The 25,687-nt window shown below is 38.6% G+C and overlaps 1 protein-coding gene across 1 annotated transcript in view; it reads left to right on the forward strand.

The window, feature by feature from the left end:
* The window catches only part of LOC126754245 (uncharacterized), a 51,306-nt gene that overhangs the window by 17,144 nt on the left and 8,475 nt on the right, over positions 1–25,687 (forward strand). The window contains 10 exon segments of the mRNA XM_050466242.1: positions 332–454; positions 710–873; positions 14,311–14,908; positions 18,127–18,535; positions 20,152–20,582; positions 20,824–20,968; positions 21,047–21,066; positions 21,069–21,197; positions 22,249–22,565; positions 22,868–23,152. Of these exon segments, the coding sequence (XP_050322199.1) occupies positions 332–454; positions 710–873; positions 14,311–14,908; positions 18,127–18,535; positions 20,152–20,582; positions 20,824–20,968; positions 21,047–21,066; positions 21,069–21,197; positions 22,249–22,565; positions 22,868–23,152 (2,621 nt within the window).

A 25,687-nucleotide genomic window follows, 5' to 3' on the forward strand; every position in this document is an offset into this window, starting at 1 on the left:
AGCTACACAAAGGATTGCATATAGTAGTCCAAGTGGGATCTCTAGAACAGCCATCATACCTAATAGAAGCTAACATTTCCAGATCACTTTTCGCTTTTGAGATGATCATTTAGACTTATAACTCCAGAACCACAAATTTTTCGAAGTAATTTACTTAGTTTTGCGTTTTTGAATTGGTGGTAACCCTATTATAAAACTATTTTAATGAAAGCTTTCAAGAGCAGTTTTTGCTTTGTAGCTACTTTATATTACACAATTATATTTTGTTGTATCATTATATGTAAATCTGCTTACTTCCTTGTACTAAATTTCATTATACGAAAATTTTCAGCAACATCATCGCTACTGCCCTACTTGACCATACACATGCAATCGATCGGTCTAACAGTGGAGGAGATTGCCATCATCTACCTGGCATTGCCTTTCACCACCTTCCTCAGTCCGCCAATTACAGGTATGTTAAACAGCCAGCACGTTGCTAGATGCGGCACACCCATGCCATGACGGCAAAGTATATTGCATTGTAACATTAATACAGACAATTTCATTAAAATCCATTAACTTTTACTCGTAGCAATTGACTGATCTACATTGCTTGCAAATTGTACGATATTTGATTTAATTACTATCTTAATTAAATGTATTAAAATTTTCACTCTTCATTTTCTTTACACTCCTCTCTCTCTCTCTCTCCATATGGTTTCTGCAGGTTTCCTTGTCGATAAATTTGGCAAGTACAAACCGGTCGTCATAATGAGTTTGCTGCTGAATGCACTTTTCCATCACTCGCTCTTGTTTATACCGCAACAGGAGATTCCAGGTATTGTGCCATCGGCGTTTGTTATGCGCCATCCTGATACTGGCGATATAGAGGTGAGTTGCACAGCACTTGAATATTTACTCATCCATCTCCACATCTCCGTTCAACAATCACACAGAAGTATTCAACATGCCATGTACCGTTAATTTCATTGTTTTACCAACTTACACGCTTTGTAGGTACAAAGTGCTTCCAGCGCATACTGCATACCTGTGGTATACATACATACATACATACATACATGTGTATATGTGTTATTTGTGTGTGTTATCCGCATGGTAATGCCACTACAACATCAGCCCTTTGTCTCATGCTGCTCGCTTTTCTCCTTTTCGGTTGATTGCCTTTGGTATTTCATTTTCCTTGGTGGACTAAAAGCTGGCTGCTGCATTGTACGGCTGCCGGCGCATGCTGGCGCTCAAAACCAGTGATGTTAAAGTTTTTTGGTTACTTTCGGCAAAAACCTACAGAAGTTGCCAGTGTCAAGAGAGAATTAACATGATTTTTGCAAAGTTCGTTTGAACGTTTGTTTTTGGGGAGAATTCGGAGAGAGCATAACTGCTAGAAACGTTAAAATCGATCATTTGTTGTCGGGAAGGCATATTTATTTCTGCTTTAGACATAAGGGAAATTGCAGTACCGATTTTACTGCCGGTTTTCAGATAGCTTTATGGCCTCCAGAAGGTATACCTGAAATATTATTACAGAAAATACTAGTTGTGGCTCGATTATCGATCTTCAATATTTTTAAAACGCTCTTGTCGGCCCTCAAACCCAATAATGTTTAAGATTTTTGGTTCTTCTTCTTAATTGGCGTAGACACCGCTTACGCGATTATAGCCGAGTTAACAACCGCGCGCCAGTCATTTTACTTCTCTTCACTACGTGGAGAAAATATTCCAAGCGAAGCCAGGCCTTCGATCCATCGGTCCTTCAATATTTTTTCCTCTTTCCTCAAACCTGCGTAATGCTTAAGATTTTTGGTTCTTCTTCCTAATTGGCGTAGACACCGCTTACGCGATTATAGCCGAGTTAACGACAGCCGCGCCAGTCATTGTTCCATCGAATGCGATATTCGCAATTGCCAATGCACAAAGGGCGCTAAATCTTCCGCATAACCTTTATCTCGAAAACTCGCAAAGTCGACTCATCCGTTGTTGACATCGTCCAAGCCTCTGCACCATATACCAGGACGGGAATTATGAGTGACTTATAGAGTTTGCTTTTTGTTTGTCGAGAGAGGACTTTGCTTCTCAATTGCCTACTCAGTCCGAAGTAGCACCTGTTGGCAAGAGTTATTCTGCGTTGGATTTCTAGGCTGCCATTGTTGGTGGTGTTTACGCTGGTTCCAAGATAGACGAAATTATCTACAACTTCAAAGTTATGACTGTCAACAGTGACGTGACTGCCAAGTCGCGGGTGCGACGACTGTTTGTTTGATGACAGGAGATATTTCGTCTTGCCCTCGTTCACTGCCAGACCCTGGAGGATGGAGTCATGTGTAGAAGTTCACTCAAATGAGGAAAGTTCTCTGATCGCCATTCACTTGGGAGTGGCCAGAAACGATTCTTTTACATATGACTCAAGCAGCTCACGACTTCCGTTCTTTGACCAAGTATCCTCTGGGTAGCCTAAGAACATCCGTTTGAAGGCGAGTTAAAGTGAGAAGGCGAAACATCCCCTCATAGGGTTGTGCGCTGCGTTTGGGACCCGCCACGTAAAAAACACTCCAATGAAAAAAGCAACAAGATTTTTAGTTACATTCTGAATTAACTCATGTTTTGTTATCTCAAAAGTCTGCACATTTCTTCAACAATTTTCTTCCACGTACACAAATTTTCATTCTGAAACCAGCCTTGACATGCCTTACATTCATTACGTAAATTCCCCACAAGATTCACGACACTCGCCGAGCTCTTTTGCTATCAGAAATGAGTGCTTTCAGAAATTCCTTTTAATTACAACAATTTATGTGGTTGAGCGGTAAATATGTCCGTACATACATATATACGTGCTTTCTTTGTACAAGCCCAACTGGTAAAGGCTCGCAAAGTCCATGGAGTGGCCAACGACTACACACTGAACTACAATAGACAAATATGCTCCACGTATGCATAAGTCTGATTCCGTTCATATGAATGTGCGTCTTCCAGCATGCTTTTCTCCGATGAAATTGCGGTTGTTCGCTTTGTCTTCACCGACAATGCTCATTAATATTGTTGCTGTTTTGGTGCTGCGTTTTAACCTTTTGTGCCATGCGTAATTGGTGTGTAGGATTTTCATCTTAGCCATTGTTTTGCATTTTGCCACTTTTGTTGTGAGTCGATATTGAAGTTGCAACTGATTACCGCACACTAGCTTGCATCTAACACTCTTAAGCGTGTATGTACATATGTATGAATGTGTATTGCTAAGCGCATGTGCTTCAGAGCAAGGTGAAAATTCAATCAATTCAGGCTTCAATAGAAAAGCCTTGTTGAGATGTGGTATGTTGAGCTGCACGCGGTTGAATTGTTGCTCAATTGCTTAGGTGTTCGAGTACTATAAGACTATGTATAATGAAGAAAATGAAGATTTAAGCAGCTGATGAATTATATGAATTTATATAATTAGTTCATATAATTGATAGAATGATAGAATTTGAATTACTATCAGGTATGATAATGGGAGTGAAATTTTGAAGATTTTTTTTTATATTAAAAGAAACACACTAATTTCCGTAAAATTGAAGGATTTCCATTATACACTTTTGAGAGCAAAAAGAGAAACTTGAAAAAAGTTACCTGGCTTATATCATTAAAAAGTATACAGAAACTCTGTTGGGACAGTTTTTTTTTTTATCTTTTGTTTTATGGTTTTTAGATCTACCATATTGGAATCGTCAACCTACGTGAGCAGTGTATCCACGAAAATACTCCCCGGTTCTGTCATGGATTTTTCTCATACCCCGCGACAGTTTTCGCATTACTTCGGGGCAAGGTTTCCATGATGGACCCATTGCGGAGCAGTTTCTACTCTCCCAGCGTCCAGGGATGTCTACGATTTTGTACCCAGCCCGTCCTGCTAAATGGTGCAGCGGCATAAACAGTGATAGCATCTGATGAGTTGGCGTTACGAGCTTTCAAAAGAAAGTTTCTGTTGAAGAATTATGGATTTTTGCACCTTGGTAACGCCAAATTTCGCAGTAAGAAACAGCGGCGAGGGTGGCTAGGTCTTGTTGATGAAAACACTCCAGTTCTGAGAGTATCCGACGCCGTACCTGCTGGAGGAAGCAGATGAAGAGGAAAACCTCCACTCCGTTGGAGAGACCAGGTGGAGAAAGACCTGGTTACTCTTGGAATCTCCAATTGGCACCAAACAGCGAAAAGGAAGAACGAGTGGCGCGCTGTTGTAACTCGACTATAACCGCGTAAGCGATTTCTAGGCCAACAAAAAAGAAGAAAAACATATTCGACGTTCAAGGCAATTTACTGCCAGTTTCCACCACTATCATTTTTCAATTCGATTCTGCGTATCTAGTTGTCCAACTTTGTTTTCTAATGTTCTTCGTGCTTGCACAAAAACGTATGTTTTGCATCGTCAAGTGGTTCGTTTCTGTTTTTCTTATGTTGTACAGGTTTTTACGGAAATAGCCGTGTCCCAACAGTATCTGTGTTAAGTAGTTATTTACCTCGCCGTGTCTACTTTCACACATCTCTATATCTTTGATCAGTTTGGCGGTTCATCTTTTTTTGAGCTGACTTTTCAATCGATCTTGCCAGAGTTCAAGTGTTGCTTCCTCGCCTGTTGTCTTGTAGGCATGTGAATTTCTAGTCATTCTTTCTTCCATAACAAGAGTTGTCTTTTCTCCTTTGTGAGTATTTCTTTTGGGATGACGCAGGTTATCACAAGCGCTGCGGAGGAGGAGGCACTCCGAGCTGCTGTCCTCACCTTAGCAAGCACTTTCCGTCTATGCTTCACGTTTAATGTATCGGTCAATATTTCACTACCAAATATAGTACTGATTGTACTGTATGCATGAGCAATTTCCTTCTATTTGCAAGCCAACCTCCAGTATTTGCCATAAGCTGAGGAGTTTCTCAGTTTTGAGTCTGAACTTGCATGTGCATCTCCAGCTGGATGTTTATCCTGGTAAGCGGGATTAGCTCGGTTTTTACCGCGGCTAGCCTAAGGCCATGTGATTTCAACTATATATCTGTTTTCGCAGCAGAACTTGTATTAGTCTGGCTATGGATATGTCAGTATTACGAGTTGTTATGATGGTGGCGATGTCGTTCGCTTAACCAACGAGTTGGCTGTCGCCTAGCGTTTTGACGTTTAACGTTCCGTCGTAGTTGGTGTTCCAAAGGTATGGATCCCTGCGCTGATTCAGAGATGATTTCTATTCTTTGAGGGTTGTCACTTATATCGCTTAGTAGATCCCTGTCTTTAAGATAGCTAGATATCGTTTTCACCAAGTGGAGGGCGGATTTCTAATCCGTTTATCATATTGACCCATTTTGCACATTTCGAATGCGTTTCTTATATTTGCTGTTGGCTTCGAAAAGTTGTTCTTCGATAGGCTTCCTCAACGGCTCCGATGGGGGACCTGGCTGCTCTAAAGCCATGCTCTCCACCACCATTGTTTGTGGCGGCTATGACGCGAAGCTTCAATAATCTTTTCAGCAGTTTTACTGCAGTATCGAGCATGCACAAGAGGTCTGTATACTGAATGTGTTTTGCCTAAATCGAAATGGGATCGTCTGAAGACTTTAGACTTTACATATACCCCCAGGAAAAAGTCTAACGGTGTAATATCACACGATATTGGTGGTAAATAGGCCGGCCCAACACAATAAATTATCTGCACACCGAAGTGTTCTCTCAGTAAATCCATTAATTGATGCGATGTGTGGGAAGTGGCGTCGTCTTGTTCAAACAAAATGTCGCCGAGATCACGGGCTTCAATTTGAGGCATCAAATAGTTGATAATCATGGCGCGATAACGGTCGCCATTGTCAGTTACGTGTTCACCGGGATTATTTTTGAAAACCACAACCACACCAATAAGTTGTTTTTTCTGGATGAAATGGCAGCTCCTGAATATCTCTAGGTTACTCTTTGTCTCAAATGCGGCAGTTTTGCCTTCTCTTACGTATCCATTTAGACTGAAATGAGCTTCAGCGCTGAACAAAGTTTGACTCGAAAACGTCTGATCTTCTTGGAACTTTTCAAGTCGCTTGAGAAGGTCGAACGGCTTCAGTTCTTGCACAAGTTGTATTTTAATTAATTTAAGATCTCGACGTTGAATGCACCAGATCGTTCCATACGTCAGCCCGAGTTGCTGTAAACAGCGACGAATCGGCTCTACACAGTCTTCGTATGCACCCTCAGCTGCGGCTGCTATAATTTCTTCACTGCGTACTGTACGTGATCTATTCGGTCAAATATTATCCAATAATGAATGCTGGGTCTCAAGATGGGTGATGGTGTTATGAATAGCGCGTGAAACACATTTTTTACAGAACGTGAATTTTCGTAATAAAGTGGAACAATTTGTAAACGCTGTTCAGGCGTGCAACAAAAATAACGCGACAGTTTGACACGACTCAGGCAACAAAATTTACTACTACTTGGCTCACCCAGTATATATATGTATATCTTATATCAAATTAATTTGCCGAGCACACTTTTGAATGACGTTCAAACTCTGTCAACAGTTCGTTAATGGTAATTCAAAAAACGTTTAGGATTTATGGAAAATCATCAAAGAAACTTTCATAATACTCGTATTGATCAATTAGTGTAAAGTATTACTAAGTGAAGCTTAAAACCTTTTTTATTTTAAAACATGTGAATTATATTTACAGTTTACAGCTCACAGCTGTCATATTATTTACAAAAAAAAAAAAAAGAAACCGCAATGTCTAAATGAATAAAGCGTATTATTAATATTTAATTGAATATTTTTTTAAAGGCAACTTTTGAAAAAAATAAAAAATTTATTAAAAAATGAAGTGAAGCAACAATGTGTTTTAGCTTATTTCAATAATAATTTTAATAATATCATACATTTGCAATATATTTTTCGAAACGAAAAACAGTTTCAATAATTCCAAGCCACATGCATTGCAAATGATTTTTTTAAAATGCAATCACACTAATTCCCGTTTCAAATATCATTTAAGTGGTTATCAATGATTTTATGCCATCAGCTTAGATACATATGTAGCCACGCAAAAAACTAAAAATGCGGCGAAAAACTCGCCAAATAGTTTTACCCAAATCAGATTCAATGGTAAATTGAGTGAAATAACGAAAACATAAAAGTATAAAACGCTAATCAAGCATTTATTTACAACGGTAGTTTGATCATTTTCACCATGGGCAGTTTTCCACATAAACAAAAATCATAATAAACCAGAAAAAAACGGCAAAAATGCGCAAAGCCGAAAAAATGACAATTTTACGCATACACGCACACGTGCATAAATACATTGGTATGCGCAACAACAACAAATAGCTCATACGAAAAGCACTCACAACTCATTGCACTTGAAAGCATAACTGCTCTATGAAATCACACGCGGCTAAATAGCTGCGAAAATCAGGGGAGAAAAGCAAAAGAGCATCAACGAAAACTATTTAAATATGTAAGCACACATACACATAGATTTCAACACACATACATGCATGCTTAGAGCCATACATTATTAACAATGTGAAACGTTTATTTATTTTATGCAGTAATTTAATCGAAATTACATGCTTGGCCAAATTTATGGCCAAATACGAAATGTGGAAACACATAATAAAAAAATAAAACAAAAGAAAAAAAAAAAACGTTAGCTTATGCCGCATCGAAGCTGGAATACCCTTCACAAATAATGAAGTTTCCTTACAACTTAATTTTGTTCGTTCAGTTTGTATGGCAGCTATATGCTTTGGTAGTCCGATCTCGAAAATATTTTCCGATATCATAGTGCTGCCTTGAAAAACAACCCCTGCCAAATTTCGTGAAGATATTTTTTCAATTAAAACTTTTTTTCATACAAGAACTTTATATTTTTCGTACAGTTTATATGGCAGCTACATGCTAAAGTGCTACGATTTGAAAAATTTACTCAGGGATTGTATTGTAGGCTTGGATAGTAATACATGCCAAATTTCGTTAAGATATCTTGACAAATAAAAGAGTTTTCAATACAAGGATTTGATTTTGATCGGTCAGTTTGTATGGCAGCTATAAGCTATAGTAGTCCTATCTAAACAATTTCTTGGATGATTGCAACATTATCTTGGACAATAACACATGCCAAATTTCATCAAAATATCTTGACTAATAAACTAGTTTTTCATACAAGGACTTGATTTCGATCGTTCAGTTTGTATGACAGCTGTAGTCGTCCGATATCGACGGTTCCGACAAATGCGCAGCTTCCTGAGAAGATTATGACAATTTCAGATCGCTTTTGAAAACTGAAGGACTAGTATATATAGACGTAAGTACATAGTCAAATCGACTCTGCTTGTCAAGCTAAAAATTGCGATATATATTTTACGGGATCTCCGACGTTTCCTTTTGGCTGCTACAAACATCGTGGCAAGCTTAATTTACCCTGTTAACGGTATAAGAACCGAAAACAAATTTTCTTTCCGTATATGAGCTGTTAGCTATTGGTATTGGACTTTGGCCATGGTTATTGGCTTGTAACGACTTTTATGCTTGTCACAGACATATGCGACAGTCTCAATCACACACGCCCACAAACACACATATAAACAGCTTCGCACACATGTTTTTCCAAATAGAAATGTTTATTCAGCCACTGGACAGACGTTGTGTAGACTTACCGTTATGCCTTTACACGAGTTAGCATACTTATCGGCGCAAATGCAATAAAAATGAAATAAACATACGAGGGCGTCTTATTGAACTGACATTACAAGCACGCACGCACACACAAACAAATAAGCAGCTTCCTTTTGCGATTGACTTTCGTGGAAAGCCTGTGTGAGTGTGTTCAAATCAATTTTGCCGTATATGCTGCGCTACTGCGATTACATAAGTACGCACTGCAGCATAAATTTTGGCAGGGATAATAAATGTGAAGCGTTCGCTGGCATTGTGCTGCTTCGAAACGAACGAACAAACCGTTAGTCTGCACAATTGCCATATATAATACATTGTAATATATTATTTATTTACCTTTCGCAGTATTTGTTTGAGTTCAAGGTAGATTTTATATGTGAAAATACATATGTATACATATATTGTATTTATATTTATGTATATGGGAAAATATAAAAGTATATATGTATATAGAGACATATATTGCACATATGTATACTCGTATTTCATGTTTGCTTATAATAAAATTCTTAGTCCGAAAACATGCATTTATTAAAAATATTTTCTGCTGAAATTTGTGATTTGTTTGCTAAAGCATGTCCTTGCAAATATTAATCTCTCAAATATGCTTGAAAATTTCGTGTGTGTCAAGCGAATTCTAATGAATTTTCTGAGGTCTACATATTTATGTACAATACTGTATTTACAATTGCAAAGGCATGTTTAAAGATACTCGCACACATGCATATTTGAAGACACATACACATATGCAAAAGATACATACACGGATTCAAAAGACATAAACACACATTTAAAGGATACTAAAGCATACATACATATTTCCATTCCCGTTGGCTTCTGTACCACACATTTTCCTTTAAACATAGTTGCTGCATTTTCTTGTATTTTCCAAAATCGTCTTCCGTTTTGCCGACATTTCCAATGCAACAATATTCGTTGTGACAGTTCAAGATGCACGCAAATCCATGTGAAAAATTGCTTTATCGAATTCTTACAATATTCATCTCAATGCATAAGTTACGGCTGTAAAAGTCAATTTTTCATCCTTAAGTCAATTTTAATTTTATTTATTTGTACATTGAAAACTTAACTTTAAATTGACATTTTGTTGAATTATATTTTCCTAAGTCTTGTCACGGGCCAAATTGGCTTTGGCATTTAAAGCTCCAAGACAATTAGGCCGCTGAGCTGTTGAGTCTACATTGCACTTGTTGTGGTGAGAGTTTTTGTTATTTAGATTTGAAAACCAAAAATATATATTTACATATATATAAGTGTGTATGTATGTATGTATGTATAAATAAATGTAAGATGTGTGTACCCCTGTATATACTATATGTAAACATTACCTTGCCTCAAGACGAAATGCGTGAGTACGAAAAGCTTGATAAGCTGGCCAACAGGGATAATGCTCAAAAATTCTACGAAAAGATGCGGCTTCTAGCAAAAGGTTTCAAGACCAGAGCGTACTCTTGTAGAACTCTCAGAGGTGATTTAGTGACTGATGTGAAGAGTATACTAAAATTATGAAGGGAACTCTTCTCCAGCCTGATGGATGGCAGTGAAAACATAACGACAGGAGAAGGCGAACCCGATTCTCCAATCGATGACCATGGAGCAGATGTTCCATTGCTCGACTATGAAGAAGTTCGAATAGCAATAACCCGTCTGAAGAACAACCAATCGGCGGGTGCCGATCGATTGCCAACAGCTTCTTTGTAGAATATGTTCGGAGTGTGCTTTGCACAATCCACAAAAAGGACGATCCCCTACTCTGCCCCAACTACCGTGGGATAAGCCTCCTCACCATCATATATGAAGTTCTATCGAATGTACGAAAAATGAAAGCTGTCAACAACTGACCAGATATTCAAGCAGTCCCGTGAAAGGTCTATTATAAGAGTGCACAGTTGCTGGCTGATGATATTGATATCATTGATCTTAATAATCCTTGCCGTTAATCTTGCCTTCACCAGGTTGGACAATGAAGCAAAGCAAATGGGTTTGGTAGTGAACGAGGTCAAGACGAAATATCTCTTGTCATCAAACAAACAGTCGTCACACTCGCGACTAGGCACCCACGTCACTGTTGACAGTCATAACTTCATTAGCCTCGAAATCCAACACAGAATAACTTTCGTCAACAAATATTACTTCGGTCTGAGTAGGCAAATGAGAAATAAAGTCTTCTCTCGATGAACAAAGACCAAATTCTACAAGTCATTCATCATCCCCGTCTTGCTGTATGGTTTGGAGGCGTGGACGATAACAATATCTGATGAGTCAGCGTTACGTGTTTTCGAGAGAGAGGCGGAAGATTAATGTCCTTTGCGCATTGGCAACGGCGAATACCGGTGAATGGTTGAAAGCATTCCAGTTCTGAAAGTATTCGTAGCAGTAGCCGTCGAGGTAAGCAGAGAAAGAGCAAGACCTCTTCTCCAATGGAAAGACCAGGTGGAGAAATACCTGGCTACAGTTGTAATCTCAAATTGGCTCCAGCGAAAAGAAATAACGACTGGCGCACTGTTGCAAACCCGACTATAATCACGTAAGGGGTGTTTACGCCAATAAAGAAGAAGAAGCCAGCATTTTATGTAACTTCTTGAAGCTTTCTTTGTTCATACGATTATGGCTTTTGTTGTAATCAAGAAGCTAGCATTGTTCTATTTTCCAAATGGTCACAAGAATAGAAATCCTGATGACGAGGATTCTTGAACTCTGAATAAAACTGATAGCAAAAATTGGAATTACTTTTTTATCAATTTCCAAAAAAATGTCGCATCAAGGCTAGAATACCCTATTTAAAAAACTTCTTCTAGAAACAATTTTCATTTTATGCATCATTTCACAGAGGCTTATCTTCACACATGTCCAGATTGGTTTCAATATTGCAGCATTTTACAGAAGCTCCATTTCTATGCAAATTATATGCAGTGATATGCTATGCATACGCTTACAACAACAACTACTTATGTAATATCATACAATGTGCATAAAAATATCTCCGCTCTCATAAAAATCCCACATAAACTCTTACACTTGTATGCATGTGTGCGTGTGTGCTTATAAGAAAGGGGTATGCGTTGCGACCTGGAAAAGGCTAAAATGTCGAGTGGCTTGTAAAAATACTACCGAATTGTTGGCATGCCACTCGAAAAGCCACAACACTGCGCAAAGCTGGCCGCATTATAAAATCTTGCCAAGACATAAATAGCAACATTAGCAATAAAAACCGTAACGCAAGTAGCGGCAGTGGAGTAAGCAGGAGTGTGTAAGTATGGAGTGCATGCAAGTCTATGAAAACATATGAATACAAATTTATGGTGGAAGCATTTGTCAGTGGCTGAATTTGCAATATTTTTACCTTCCAAAGCAAAGCACTCGTTCGAAACTGGTTCAGCACGAGTGCGTCAAGTCTGTTAGCTTTTGAGTAGAAATATGTAGAAAGCGAAGATGTCACGTTCAGACGACGCCACTGTCGATTTGTTTTTTTAAACTTAAAGCTGATTGCTATAGTTATTTTTCTATAATTTGCTGGCCATAATTTTGTGTAGTTATCCAAGTACTGAACTACGGATTTGTGTGGCCTTTCGGCATTTACCTGCTGGGTGCAAAGGGCTGCACTTATGCATATGTGGTTTATGGCATTCGTACGACGCTATTGTAGATTTTGCGCAACGCAGCATTGTTGTTTTTATCTGCATTTTTTACTATCCACTTCCCGGGTGATTACAGTGTTGTTGCTCGCACAATATGTCAGTTTTGCATTTATCACAGTAAGTTTGATGGTTTACCATATGCTGGTATCTTATTCGATGAATCGACTTGATCTAGAATGAATTGGCGTAGAGTAACATAAGTTGGATTGACTTAGCGTGCAATAAGAAGACAAGCCTGTATCGTGCTCTACACAGACTTGTACAACGCGGTTTGCGACGTCGATGTTTTTTACGTTCTCACAAAGGATAAAGACCAATTTATCAAATAAACTTTATAGACAGTAATTATGCATGAACAATGGTGGAAATAATAGTAAAAGCCAAGATAAATTCAGAATTTTAAGAAATCGTTGCATTTCTAAATGATGTTCTCAAGTTTATCGACAGAACAATGAGAAGTATTTCTAGTTGGGCTACTAATATCAGAATTTAAGTGCAATGATAATCTAGATTAACCGCCCAACACATGCTTGCTAGGAAATAGCGGGTAGGCAGAAACCCTTGGAAGTGAGGGACAGTGAGCTTTTTTACGGATGGATCAAAGCTTGAAGGGAATGTTGGTGGAGGGATAAATTGTCAAGGTATGTCTATCAACTTCTTCAGACTTCCAGATTAATGTAGTGTTTTTCAAGCCGTTAAGTTGTTATTAAGTAAGGGGTAGACTTACAGCTCTGAAGTGCAGCCTTCTTCAAAGAAGTGACTATCCACTCGGGCGACGGTAATAACTCTGAGCTCACTAGCCATGTATTCTCGGTTGGTTAATTAATGCCTAACCTCGTTATCAATGTCATCTTTGTAATAAAGTTAGTATGGGTGTCATGCCATAGCAGAATCGAAGGCACTTGTAAAACTGATGAGCAAGCACGGAACAGTGGCCTGATCTGTTATCAGTAGAATGGTAACAGATACGTGAGAGATCCAGTGAGCTTTTTGTCATCAATAATGCTAGCCCCTCCATAGTTGTGGGGGATTTGTAGGTATGTTGAAACCGTTTGAAAAGAAATGCTGAGAGCTTGCTTACAGAAGACGGAACAAAGCTTCACTATTTTTTCACTATTCTGATAGGTGGGCGGCGATACGAGCCTTGAGCTCAAAAACTGTGCGTTCAGGGTTCGATCGTAAAAGAACCAGTAAGCTCTTTTATCTCAGCCTCTCTCTGGTTGTGAGGTTCTAACAGGCCATTGTTTCACAGTGTGTTGAGCTGAGTCGATCTAACCGTGAGTTTTCCTTCAGTAGTCCTTCAGTTTTTTAGATATCGATCTGAAATTTCACACACGTTCTTTTTTTCAGCAAGAAGCTCATCATTTCTCGGAACCACCGAAATCGGACTACTAAAGCATATAGCTGCCAAATAACTGAACGATCGAAATAAAGCCCTTGTCTGGAAAAATATTGGTAAAATATAAGTAACGAAAAGAGAGGAGTTTCGGTATGGATTGCGGGCGTTATGGGTCCAAAACCTTTAAAAAAAATTATTGCATTATTATTTAAATTTTAAATGTTCGCTTTTCGTTCTTGCATTTTCCCATTACAGCTGTTTTCGCAATTGTCTGCGAATGTGAGCGCACACGACTTGTGAAGTCATGTGGCATGCACCAAAGTAGGTGACTGCACCAATTTACTACATTGTTGTTCATACGCCAGTGTTTGTGTTTGTGTGTATTTATAACTTTTCTTTAGTTTCCTTTCTTACCATTCACCACTTGTCATTCAATGCTTTTGCTCGAGTTTGTTTTTTTTTATTTGCGCAGCGAGCCAAAAATACTTACATTGCCGTCGAACACAGATTTTTTAAACTGCTATTGCTTTTCCAACTCCTCACTACATATACATATATCTATATATATCTACAACTAGAGAGACATACATATAACTGTATATTTATAACGCATTGATATGTTCTGCTCTTTCCTTCCTAGGTCTGGTGGTCACCCTGTCCCAGTCGCGAATGCCCCGAAGAGCCGGAGCTTGATTTGGCTGTGAGTCAATGTGCGGACTATTGTCTGCTGCAAGAGCAGCAGCAACAACAACAGCAAACGCAACCGTCGCCTAAACCCTCGTTATATGGTCCATCGCCCGATTATTATTCGACAACTCAACGTGCGCCCACAACAACAACAACCACTACAATTACAACTATGAGTACAACGACAATGGGTACAATCGCAACGACAGCAACAATAGTTGCTTCAGCCGCCGCTGAGTCACCAACACCAACCGCCATAGCAATACTGGATCCATCAGGCAGTACGACGTCTCCATCTCCACCTGCAGCGCCACCAAAACTGTCGTCGACGACGACGACAACAGCGCGCAGCACGACCACCACAACAACGGAGACGGCGGCGGCAGCAGCGGCAGCCGCTCGCGCCGAGACAGCAGCAGCGGCGGCGGCCGCATTCACGACACCCAGCTCAGTGGCCCGTTTCCAAGATGTACTTAATATGTCATCGACAATGTTCCCGCCGGTGGTGACGTCTTCTTCGGCCTTGTCAGAGCTGGAGCAGGGATGGAATTGTAAGTGACAGTTGCAGTTCGCGTGTATGTGTGTGTGTGCGTGTGTTTGCGCTTGTGTTACCATGACTGCCAAGTTTACTTATGACTCTCTGGCCTTTCTCTTTGTCCGCCTGTCTGCATGCCAGTATGACTGTTTGTTTAACTATTTGCCATTTAGACACATACATGCATACATGTATACATACATGAATGCATAGTATAGGTTGCTTGTGTGCGAGGCATTTAATGTGTGCAAAATACATGTGTACTTTGCTCTTCACCACGAGCGCTCACTCCTTCAACGACTGCTAGAAGATTGGTGTTCTGTGCGTGTGTGTATGTACAGCGTTGTGTGCGTGAACTTATCTGCCTTGATGTCGTCTTATTTGTATTTGGGAGTGTGAAATGAATAAATGAATGCATAAACGCTTGTAAAATGGACAATTGATGTAGTCTGGTGCATTTCTAAAGTGTGAAGTGTCTAATGTGTGAGCTTCAGTGTACATACATATGTATGTATGTGCCGGTGCGTACTTGTGTTTGAAAAGTGACAAAGTATGAATGCATAAATATAACAGAACAGAAATATAAGCCAGGCGTGAAAATAACAAACTCTATGCATTACAGATTCCATGTTTTAGTGGTTGAAATACGATGGCGGTTCAACTAATAGGTCGGAGAAGTTTTGAGAAAATCATAGAATTTCCAAAATATAGTGAAACACGCCACTAGTTCGAATATAATTTAAAAAAAAAATTGAAAACTGTTGGAACTTTTCATTGCAACTGGCAACCCCAGTAATCAAATTTGACCCAGACTAAACAAAAATTTGTGAAAAATTCTGAGAATTGTAAAAAATTGCATGAATACCAAAGTAATTCGTATATAGTTCTTAACAAACATTTTACAACCGTTTGAAATTTTCATTGCAACTGGCAACCATCGTGATCAAGTTTGACCCGGACTATCTAAAATGTTTCGAGAAAATCTAAGAATTTTTAAAAATATAATATACTAATTCGAATATAGGCCCGCTAATTCTTAATCAAACATTTTTAAAAAATTCAAAATTTCTATTATGACCCTTCCGTATTCTCTAATCCGGATCACATATTTATTATTCACTACATTCGCTTTTATGCTTTATTGTTTTAAGTTTTTTTTTTTTTTTGGAACATGTGTATTATTTGTTATAATAAACAAACAGAAATTTATAAATATTTTTTCTTAATACATACATATGTCTTTGGTAATCCGGACTCCGTTATATTCCGGATAGGGGCCGGTTTTAATTGATCCGGATTAGCGGGCCTCTACTGTAATATTAAGAACGCATTTCTTACAACCGTTAGAACTTTTCATTGCCACTATATACCACCATGATCAAATTTGATCCGGACTGGTGCGAAGTTTTCTTACGAAGTCTGCCTTATTGCAAATAGACGGAAAAATTACAAAAATCCTCATTCTATTTATCAAAGAAAATAAATAGTGTTCTAAAGAAGATGGAAAATAGGAACCCTGATTGAATGTATCGTACAAAAACTAGACTGCTTGCGTTTTTTCTGAAGATAAAGCTTATAGACTTTATATGGAGATCGTTTTTTCTTCTTATGACACGGTTCCCTCTGATCAAATTTGAACCGGACTAATCAAAAAAATTATTGCGATTTATTAGGAGCTAAGCTTTTTCCAATATTACCTAGCTCATTACAAATAGACAGAAAAAATTCAAAAATTCTGTGCTCTATTTATAAAAGAAAATAAGTAGTTTTCTGAAGAGGATGGAAATTATAAAGAAACTCTGATTGAAAGGCATCGTAAAATTTTTTTTTTCTGAAGAGCATCGTACAAAATCTAGATTTTTTGCATTTTTTTTTGAAGATATAAGTTTCCAGACTTTATATGGAGAAATATTTATCTTTTTTGAAAAGTATATCTCTGATCAAATTTGACCAGGACTGATCAAAAAAAATTTTAGCGATTTGTTAGGAGCTACATAAGTGTTTTTCCAAGATTAGCTAGCTTATTACAAATAGATAGAAAAAATTCAAAAATCCTTTGCTCTATTTATAAAAGGAAATAATTAGTATTTTGAAGAGGATTGAAATTAAAAAGAAACTCTGATTGAAGGGCATCGTACAAAATTGTTTGTTCTTTTCTGTAGATAAAAGCTTTTGGACTTTATATGGAGAGCTTTTCTTTTTTTTGACACGGTCCCATTTGATCAAATTTGAACCGGACTGATAAAAAAAATTATAAATTATATTAAAAATTCTGCGCTCCTTTGCTTTCTGTCTGTCTTCTTATTTGCTCTTAGAAGTTAAAATTTTTAAACCAGTAGCTGAACGGGATTTTAACTCATATATAAAGTAATTTTTTATCAGTTGAAATTTCAGAAATTTATAAAAGTTTTGAAGGAAAAAAATAATTAACTTCATCGTCCCACGGTTTTCATTCTTCTGGCTATCTGATTTTGAAGTAAATCGGTTATATAGAACTTGAGACTTTTTAACAAACGCATTGAAAAAAGTTACTTCGAGGTCAAAGTTGAGTTGTCACGGCACTAAATTGATTGTAACTTTAAAAATTTCTAGACTAGAATACCAACTTAAGCTCTCACTTCTCACTTTCTTTAAATTTTCCGCTTAATCTTCGAACTAACCTTGCATCATTACGTACACATACACCCGCCAAAAGCTGAGACCCACTGCTGTCATATCCAACCATTGTGAGATTCTCATCTAATTGTTATTGTTGAAATGCATGGCCGTTGCTGCCATGCAGAATTTCTAGTTGGTGAATATGATGGACTACGTAGTGTTTGTGCATTTGTCATTCTCTTTTGTGTGGCTGTCATTCTTACTCTCGCCCTAACATTCAGCACAAAAGTCAAACATTTCAATGTATTATTATTTGTATGCATGACTTTACGGACAGACTGCACACATACACATCAACCAGTGGAGCAAATGAATGTGTGCATGTGTATGCGCGCTTAGTTGTTTGCCGAGTCAAAGCGCACACGTCATTGCGTTGTGTACCCTTTGTGTGGATTTGTGCGCCTTTTAACAAGTTTATTTCGTGCACACATTTTCCTCGCTTCTTTTGTAGACACAGTTGTGTGTCTTTTTTTAGCAAAGCATTGCATTATTTATTTATTTTCTTTTATTCACATGATCTTTTATTGCTGGCACTCAAAACAACATTGCAACAACAATAATAATAATAATAATTAGTGGAGGCAGGCGAAGTGGGCAACGACAGCACTTACAACCCCAACAGCTGGGTGCATTCGGATGGCACGGACGCTGCCTATTTTATGCTGCAAATGCATCCTGATTTGGCTGACCCCATTGAGCAATTAGGCATGGAAATCGAACCGGACGACAATGAGACGGTGACCGATTTCAAGCAGCGCTTCGGCGAGAAACGTCTGTGGGATATGCAAATCAATGTCACCGATTTGGATGAATTGGATCTACGTTGCGGCGGTCTGGTGCGTCGCTCCAACATGTCACAACTGACAAATGGCACTGTCAGCTGTATGGTGCAACGCTGTGTGTTCACAATGAATGCACCAGAGATTTGTCCACCCGATTACAAAGAATCAGATGATCGCGTATTCTGGATTTACTTTCTATTGAGGTGAGTGTGAGTGAATGCTGGATGGCTATTGACGGCAGAGTGAGTGCTCAATTGTTGTGGTAAGTATACATAGTAAAGTGTGCCGAAACCTTGCTAATGGCAAGTATTAGAGGTTATAATGACGTTATATTGATCAAAAAATTGTAAAGTTTAGAAATAAAGATAAAAAAGTTAACTTCGGCTGCTTTAATACTTTTCGCTGGTTCATTTTCCATGGCATAAAAGATTTTAAAATATAATATTGATTTTGATTTTCATCGGTTAGTTAATATTGCAGCTATATTCCGATCTGAGAAATTTCTTCCAAGACTATAGGAATGCCTCGGATAATAAGTTTTGCCAAATTTCGTGAAGATACCTTGTCAAATCTATACAAGGACTTGAACTCGATAGGGTTATAGTTGTCCGATATCGGCGGTGCGGACAAATGAGCAGCTTTTTTGTAAGAAAAGGATATATGCAAAATTTCAGATCGTTCTCTGAAAACTGAGGGAGTGGTTAGGTCGTACGGTCAGACTTCTTCTTTTTCGGCCTCACAACTGTGGGTCGGTCTGGACTTGATCCTGCCATTGTATGCGTGGGCGCTCTTGCCTGCGTTGTCCCCCCATATCTATATCCATGTTACCGAAGAACCCATATAGTTCGTGGTACCATTTTCTTCGATATTCAAATGATTTCTCATCTCGCTTATCTCTTCTGCGCCTTATAACATGACAGACGTGATGGCGTCGGATGGCGTCGAATACGCAGCTTCTATAAGTGCTGTCGAAAGCGACTTCGACAGAAAGATGATGTGTGTCAATCTGTTTGTCAAGGGTTTTATTCAGAATTTCAAGAATTGTGCAGATCTGGTCAATGTCAGAATTGTCAGACCAGAAGCCACACTGATAAGGTCCTATCAGTCTATTTACAAAGGACTTAAGTCCTTCACACAAAAATGTGGAAAGAGCCTTATACGCCATGTTAAGAAGGTTGATCTCTCGACAACTAGCGCAGACTGCGGCATCTCCCTACTGATTCATAGGGCAGAGTACACTCACATTCCAATCATTGGGCATGTATTCATACGATCAACCCCACTTAGCAGCTGGAACATGTGCCTTCCTCAGCTTCTTGTCACCGACTTTAAACAGTTCACGCGGCAATCCATCAACTGGGGCTTTATAGTTCTTAAGTCACCTTCCTTGGTCGCAGCACTGCTTTCGCCATTTAGTAGTTTCGAGAAGTGTTCACTACAAATTTCGAGTGTTAGACAAACATAGCTACATCGAATCAGTTCGTCTCCTTGAAATTTATACTATCATTTTATACACTTTATAGGATCTCATTCAGTTCGAAATTTATTAAAATCAATCGTGGCTTTTATTGCTATTGCCGGGTGATATCAATTTCGTATTTCGTTAGACGATTGATTTCTGTTTATCCACATTGCATACATAAAATCCGATTAGATTCGATCAAATAATTACATTTCCACTTAATCAAATGAACACCGTATTGATTTTTGGTATCTGAACCAAAACACCTTTGAACTTTGTGCACACCAAGACGAACTCTGTAGATATCTTTATTGTAATATTTGTTAATATGTTTATGATTATGTTTTCGTTTAATAGATTCCTCGCCACAACGATGCTGTCTGCCGGTGTCACCATAATGGATCCCATAGCGTTGACTATGATTGAGAAGTACGGCGGTGACTTTGGACGTGAGCGTCTCTTTTCCAGCATTGGCATGGCCATCTTTTCGCCAATTACTGGCATAATGATTGATTATTTTTCGCGTGGTCTCGGCTACACCGACTACTCGGCTGCCTTTTATACCTACGATTTGTTGTTGGTGATTTCAACAGTTTCGGTGCTGATGATGCCGTTGGGCGATAAATTGCCGGCAGATAATGTTTTCCGGGATTTGTGGAATTTACTGAAGATGCCACATGTTATTACGTTCATCTTCTTCCTCTTCATTTTGGGCAATTTCTGGGGTTTCATCGAGAGTTTCCTTTTCCTATACCTGAAGGAGTTGGGCGCACCCAATTATTTACTCGGTAAGTAAAAGCAGTTAGTGTAGCTGTCATGCCATTTGTAATTGAACGCTGACATTTAGTCCGGTTGTTCGCTTGTACTGTCGGAGCGTGAGTGACATCGAATCGAATTACGATTTCAATCAAATTATGTTGTTCCACTTGCTATTCCACCCAGTATTCATTTACTATTTTCCCCTGTGAATCTTTGTATTTGGCAGTATGTAGTTACGTTGGTAAATTTGCTTGCTTTGGCTATTTATAGGCATAACCATCACTGTTGGCACGGTGAGCAGTATTCCCTTCTTGTATGGCGCCGAACGTATCACCCGTATCTTTGGACACGTTAATTTGATTATCATTGCTTTCTTCTCGCATGCCGGCCGCCTCGTGGGCTATTCGTTCATTGAGTAAGTGGTGCTGGCGTTCTTGATTTGTTTTGCTGCTCTTTTAATTCCTTTTGGTTTCGTTTTCTTTTTTTTCTGCAGAAATGCCTGGTGGTGTTTTCCTTCGAAGCGATGGAGGCTCTGTCTTGCCATTTGATGTGGGTGGCAGCGGCCACTTACTGCTCAATTTTGGCACCAAAAAGCTTGTTGGCCACATTGATTGGTGTGCTTGGCATGGCGCATTTTAGCTTGGGTAAGTGTTGAGGGGAGTAGCATAAAGAAGTTGGGACGAGAAATATTAGATTCGTAGGATTCATAATCAGATACTGATCGAGAACCTCAGCGAGCCTCTAGAACAGCAGATGCTGCTAATCTTCTGAATACTGCTTACAAAACTTTGTCTAAATGAGAATTGATCTCACCGATTTGGGGCTAAATGGGGTTCCATATACTCATACTAATTTTCTAAGGCATTATAGTTGTTATCGGACTAAGGTTCTAAGTCTAAGGTAAATGAGGTTTCATATACTCTTTGGTATTCATACCTATGTCTAAGCGAATATATTTATTATTGGACAAAGGTAAGTTTAATTCGCTTACTCTGTAGTAAGCCAATTGACTTATTAGAAGAAGATTTAATTAGAGGGAAAACAAAAGAATAATAAGCAGAAGAAGGGGAAGAAAAGAAGAAAAAGGGAAAGCATGGAATATATGACAAATTACGAAGCGTAAATCCGGAGGGGCGTCACGTTTTCAGCTAAGATAGTAGGATGTCTAATTAGAAAATAAAAGAAGAAGAAGAAAGAGAAGAAGAGGAATAAAAGAAGAAGAAGAGTAAGAAGAAAAAGAGAAAGAGAAAGATATGAGCGTAAGACAATTTACGAAGCGTAAACAGGCAGCGGGCGTCATTCTGGACGACCAATTGTTCAGGCGTTCAGAGATAAAAAAAAGAAGCCCAAGACGAGACTTCTTGATTACACGAGCGCCTACCACTGTGGACGAAAAAATAGTTAAGGTTCTCAGAAATTAATAAAAAGAAGACCAAAACGGGAGTTCTTCTTCTTCTTATATAAAGAGTAATCAGATGATCGACTGAGTCTTGGCAGAACGACAATAAACAGATTAATTTGGAGCGAAAACCTGCTGGAATAAGCAAAAATTATATATCCATCTTCTTTCACAAAAATCTCTTAGGGAAATATCTAAAGGTCAACCAGCTAGCTCGATAAATCTAGCCTACTTCTTTTGTCTAAAAATACTATCCTACTATATTAATTTCTTTAATGTGATTTAAATGTGTTTAGGTCGCGGTAGTGGTTCCTTTACCGGTGGTCTACTAATCGGCCAGTTTGGTACAAGAGATGCCTTCCGTTATATGGGTCTATTGGCTGTTGTAGGCGGTATCGCGTACGGCCTACTACATCTGGCTTGGTTACGTAAGTTCGATCATAACCTCGACGACTGTGAAGAAGAAGCAGAGGCAATGGAGAATGGTGAAACTGAGAAACTTACCGAACCGGCCACAAAAGAACAAGGCACATCTATGTCACTGGAACGTCTAAGCTTGATGATCAAATACAATCAGATAGGCAGTTTGACTTCACTGCCACGTGGCTCGAGGGTAAGTTAAAAGTTTTATAACCTTAAAAATCACAAAATTTAACAAATTAAAAATTACTAATTGAATCATTAATTTCTTAACATAACTGTATTGCCACCTTATATTATCTACCACACTCCATTTGTGCTGACTTTCGCTGGCACTTTGCCTAATCACGAAAATTTAATTCTAATTTATTTCATTATATTCTTGCTTTTCTTCTCGTCGTCGACGTTCGTGCACATTTCACACCATTTACGCAACGTGACATCCTTGGCCTGCTGCCGTACCGTAATATATAATTCTTGATTGCACCTGCGTAGGCGGATATACACGACCATTTGTCACATCGCCGCAGCAGCTATAATGTCGAGTCAACACGTGTACCTCGGCACGGCAGTCACATCGGCAGCGCTTCGAAGGTTGACATTTTGCGCTCAACACTGGATATAAATCACAAATCCTCCAATAATTCGGTGCTGAGCAAAGCCGATAACAAAACATCAAATCAATCATTAGGCCGAAATCGTGCCGACAGCGCGCCCAAATTGAATCACAGCAATATGAAGAACATCTCACAGCCAACGCTGGAGGGTGTTGTGCTCGAGGTAAGTGGGGGGCTGGTGTATGCTTCACAAGCAGTGTGTTGGGGTCGATGGATGCGCGTTTGCGGAATGCACGCACAAAATTGCTAATGGCGCCAGCGCGGAGCGGCTGAGAGTGTGCGTGAGCTGGCGCTTAGCTGGCTGAGCATGACTGTTGGCTGACTGGTGCGTGTCGCCGGAAAGCAGAACGCAAAGTGTAAAAAGCGGAAAGTGCCTGTTTGCGTGCATTTCTGCTGTCGTGTATTGGGGTGCGTGCTTAAAATCCGTTACAACGCATAGGCTAAGCACCTTCGTGGGTGCGATGGTGCTACGCTGTTTCATTGGTTCATCGTTCAGGTAGGCCTCTGATTTTCGCAGCGTATAGACCCCACCTACGCGTTGATTGCCGTCAATTGTGTTGATTTGTAGTGGATTTTTATGTTCATTGTTGCTGTTGCTATTGTGTATATTTTGTTTGCCATTTCCATTGCTACGGCTTTAGGCTATTTTCCGTTATAAAGCAATTGTAAGCGTCGTACTGTTGGCCCCTTGTTCTTTCGCTTATGCTGCTGTGATAGCGACTACAATTCGACTCATTTTTCCTTGTTTCAACTTATCGCTGGCATTATAGCCTCAGCTACATTGCCAACATTGCTGTTTGGCGGCTGTGGCAGCTGCTGTTGCTGCTGTTGTGAAATCGCCGCAATTGTTTTGCCCAATTTTCCGCTTTTTTCCTTTTGGTATCGGTATGTTTTTGTTTTTTTCTTGTCTTTTTTTAGAATTTTTTTGACCTTTGCTTTCAATGATACGGTTTTATAGCGTTTTGGCGTCGAACGTGCGAGGCAAAAATTGTATGCGCGTCAAAAACGAATTGCAACAACAATATTTGCCGAAATGGAAATGGCAATCGAACATCAGCTAGGCATCTGTGGCTGTGTCTGTATGGAATACTCGTAGTTAATATTTCTTTGTTTGGTTATGCAAATTTCTATATTGCCAAATTTCCGGAAAATGATTTTAACTTTTGTTTGTTTTAAATAGCTTTGGGCGGCGAAAACTTAGCAAAGCGGCTTCCCGCTATGATTGCGATTTCGTTTGAGTAGAGTAATTTTTAAAGATTTTTGAAGACTTAAAATTTTTTTGAAAAATATAGTCAATAAAGAGAAGTGTGGACCATAGATTTTTCTTTGTTTGAATAACACAGGGTATTTTGAAGCGATTGAACATTTATTTAGTGCTCTACCATCTTCAAAAAGTATGCGAAATAACATGAGAACACTTTTTCAGTATCCTTTTGAAAATATACTCCGTATCTTGACACGTACCCTCTTGTGGAGCGCTCTTCGCTGTTCTCAGACTTATTTATACAAATTTTCGCTTACTTTCTTAAGCTTCATACTTTTAGACTACACTAGTGGTGCTCAGATAATAGGACTGTACCGATCACCTAACCTCCGTCAGGCATGGCTGCGTGTAACTTTTTTCTATATTATATATTCGTTATTCATTATTTGATATTCTACATATATTCTATATTCTATACTCTATATTCAGTATTTTATATTTTATATTTTGTATACTATATTCTGTATTCTGTATTTTGTATTCAATATTCTGTATTCTATATTCTATGTTATTGTCTATTGTCTATTATATATTTTATATTCTTATTCTATACTCTATATTATATCTATATTCTATATTCTATGTTCTATATTCTGTATTTTATATTTTATACTCCATACTCCATATTCTAATTCCTATATTGCCAACCTTTCCCCTACAGCATGAAATTCATCTTTAGCGAAATATTTCTGCTCTCCAATCTGCCGCTGTTATTTACCAAGAAAACAAAATAAATAAAATTATAAATATAAATCATCGTTCCTTTTGCGGATGGAAATTTTATAAACTGAATACTGAAAGCATACTGTGGATCGTGGGGCTGAACTTTTTCAATTAGTGTATTTATGAAGCATAAAAATTTTGTAGGGAAGTTTTTAACACCAACGAAATTCACACAATTTGTATTGATGAGGTCTGTAGGAAAAGTTGAGGCTCGTTCAGCTAAATCCGCGTATAGGTTATGCAAAATATTCGACGGTATCTCAAATGTAATAAAACTGTTTTACAGTAGTAATGTGGGTTTGATCTGGTCCAGGATGTTGGACTAAACCAGTTTATCAAGAGGTATTAGGAAAATAAAAATACCGGCATTATTCACTTTTTCGTCTTACTTCCTTGGTTTGCGTGACTTTCTATTTATATTACGGGATGTGGCAACCCTAGTGTTGCACCTTGGCAACTGACAGTTCGTAAAGTTTGACATTTTTTACGTTATACATACTTACTTAGAATGTTTTAATATACGAGCGATATTTGTGTTGTTTACAGTAACTTAAAATATTCATCTCGACCGAAAGATGCATTTTTGAGCACTTAAAACATAGATTAGATGAGTCATCCACCGTTTACTCAGCACTGAATGATATTTTTTATCTCGTTGAAGTATGACAAAGAGGTCAATGTTTTTACACCTGAAGAGGTGGTTGATGCGTT

The sequence above is a fragment of the Bactrocera neohumeralis genome, chromosome 3 (assembly GCF_024586455.1).
Source record: "Bactrocera neohumeralis isolate Rockhampton chromosome 3, APGP_CSIRO_Bneo_wtdbg2-racon-allhic-juicebox.fasta_v2, whole genome shotgun sequence".
Lineage (NCBI taxonomy): Eukaryota > Metazoa > Arthropoda > Insecta > Diptera > Tephritidae > Bactrocera > Bactrocera neohumeralis.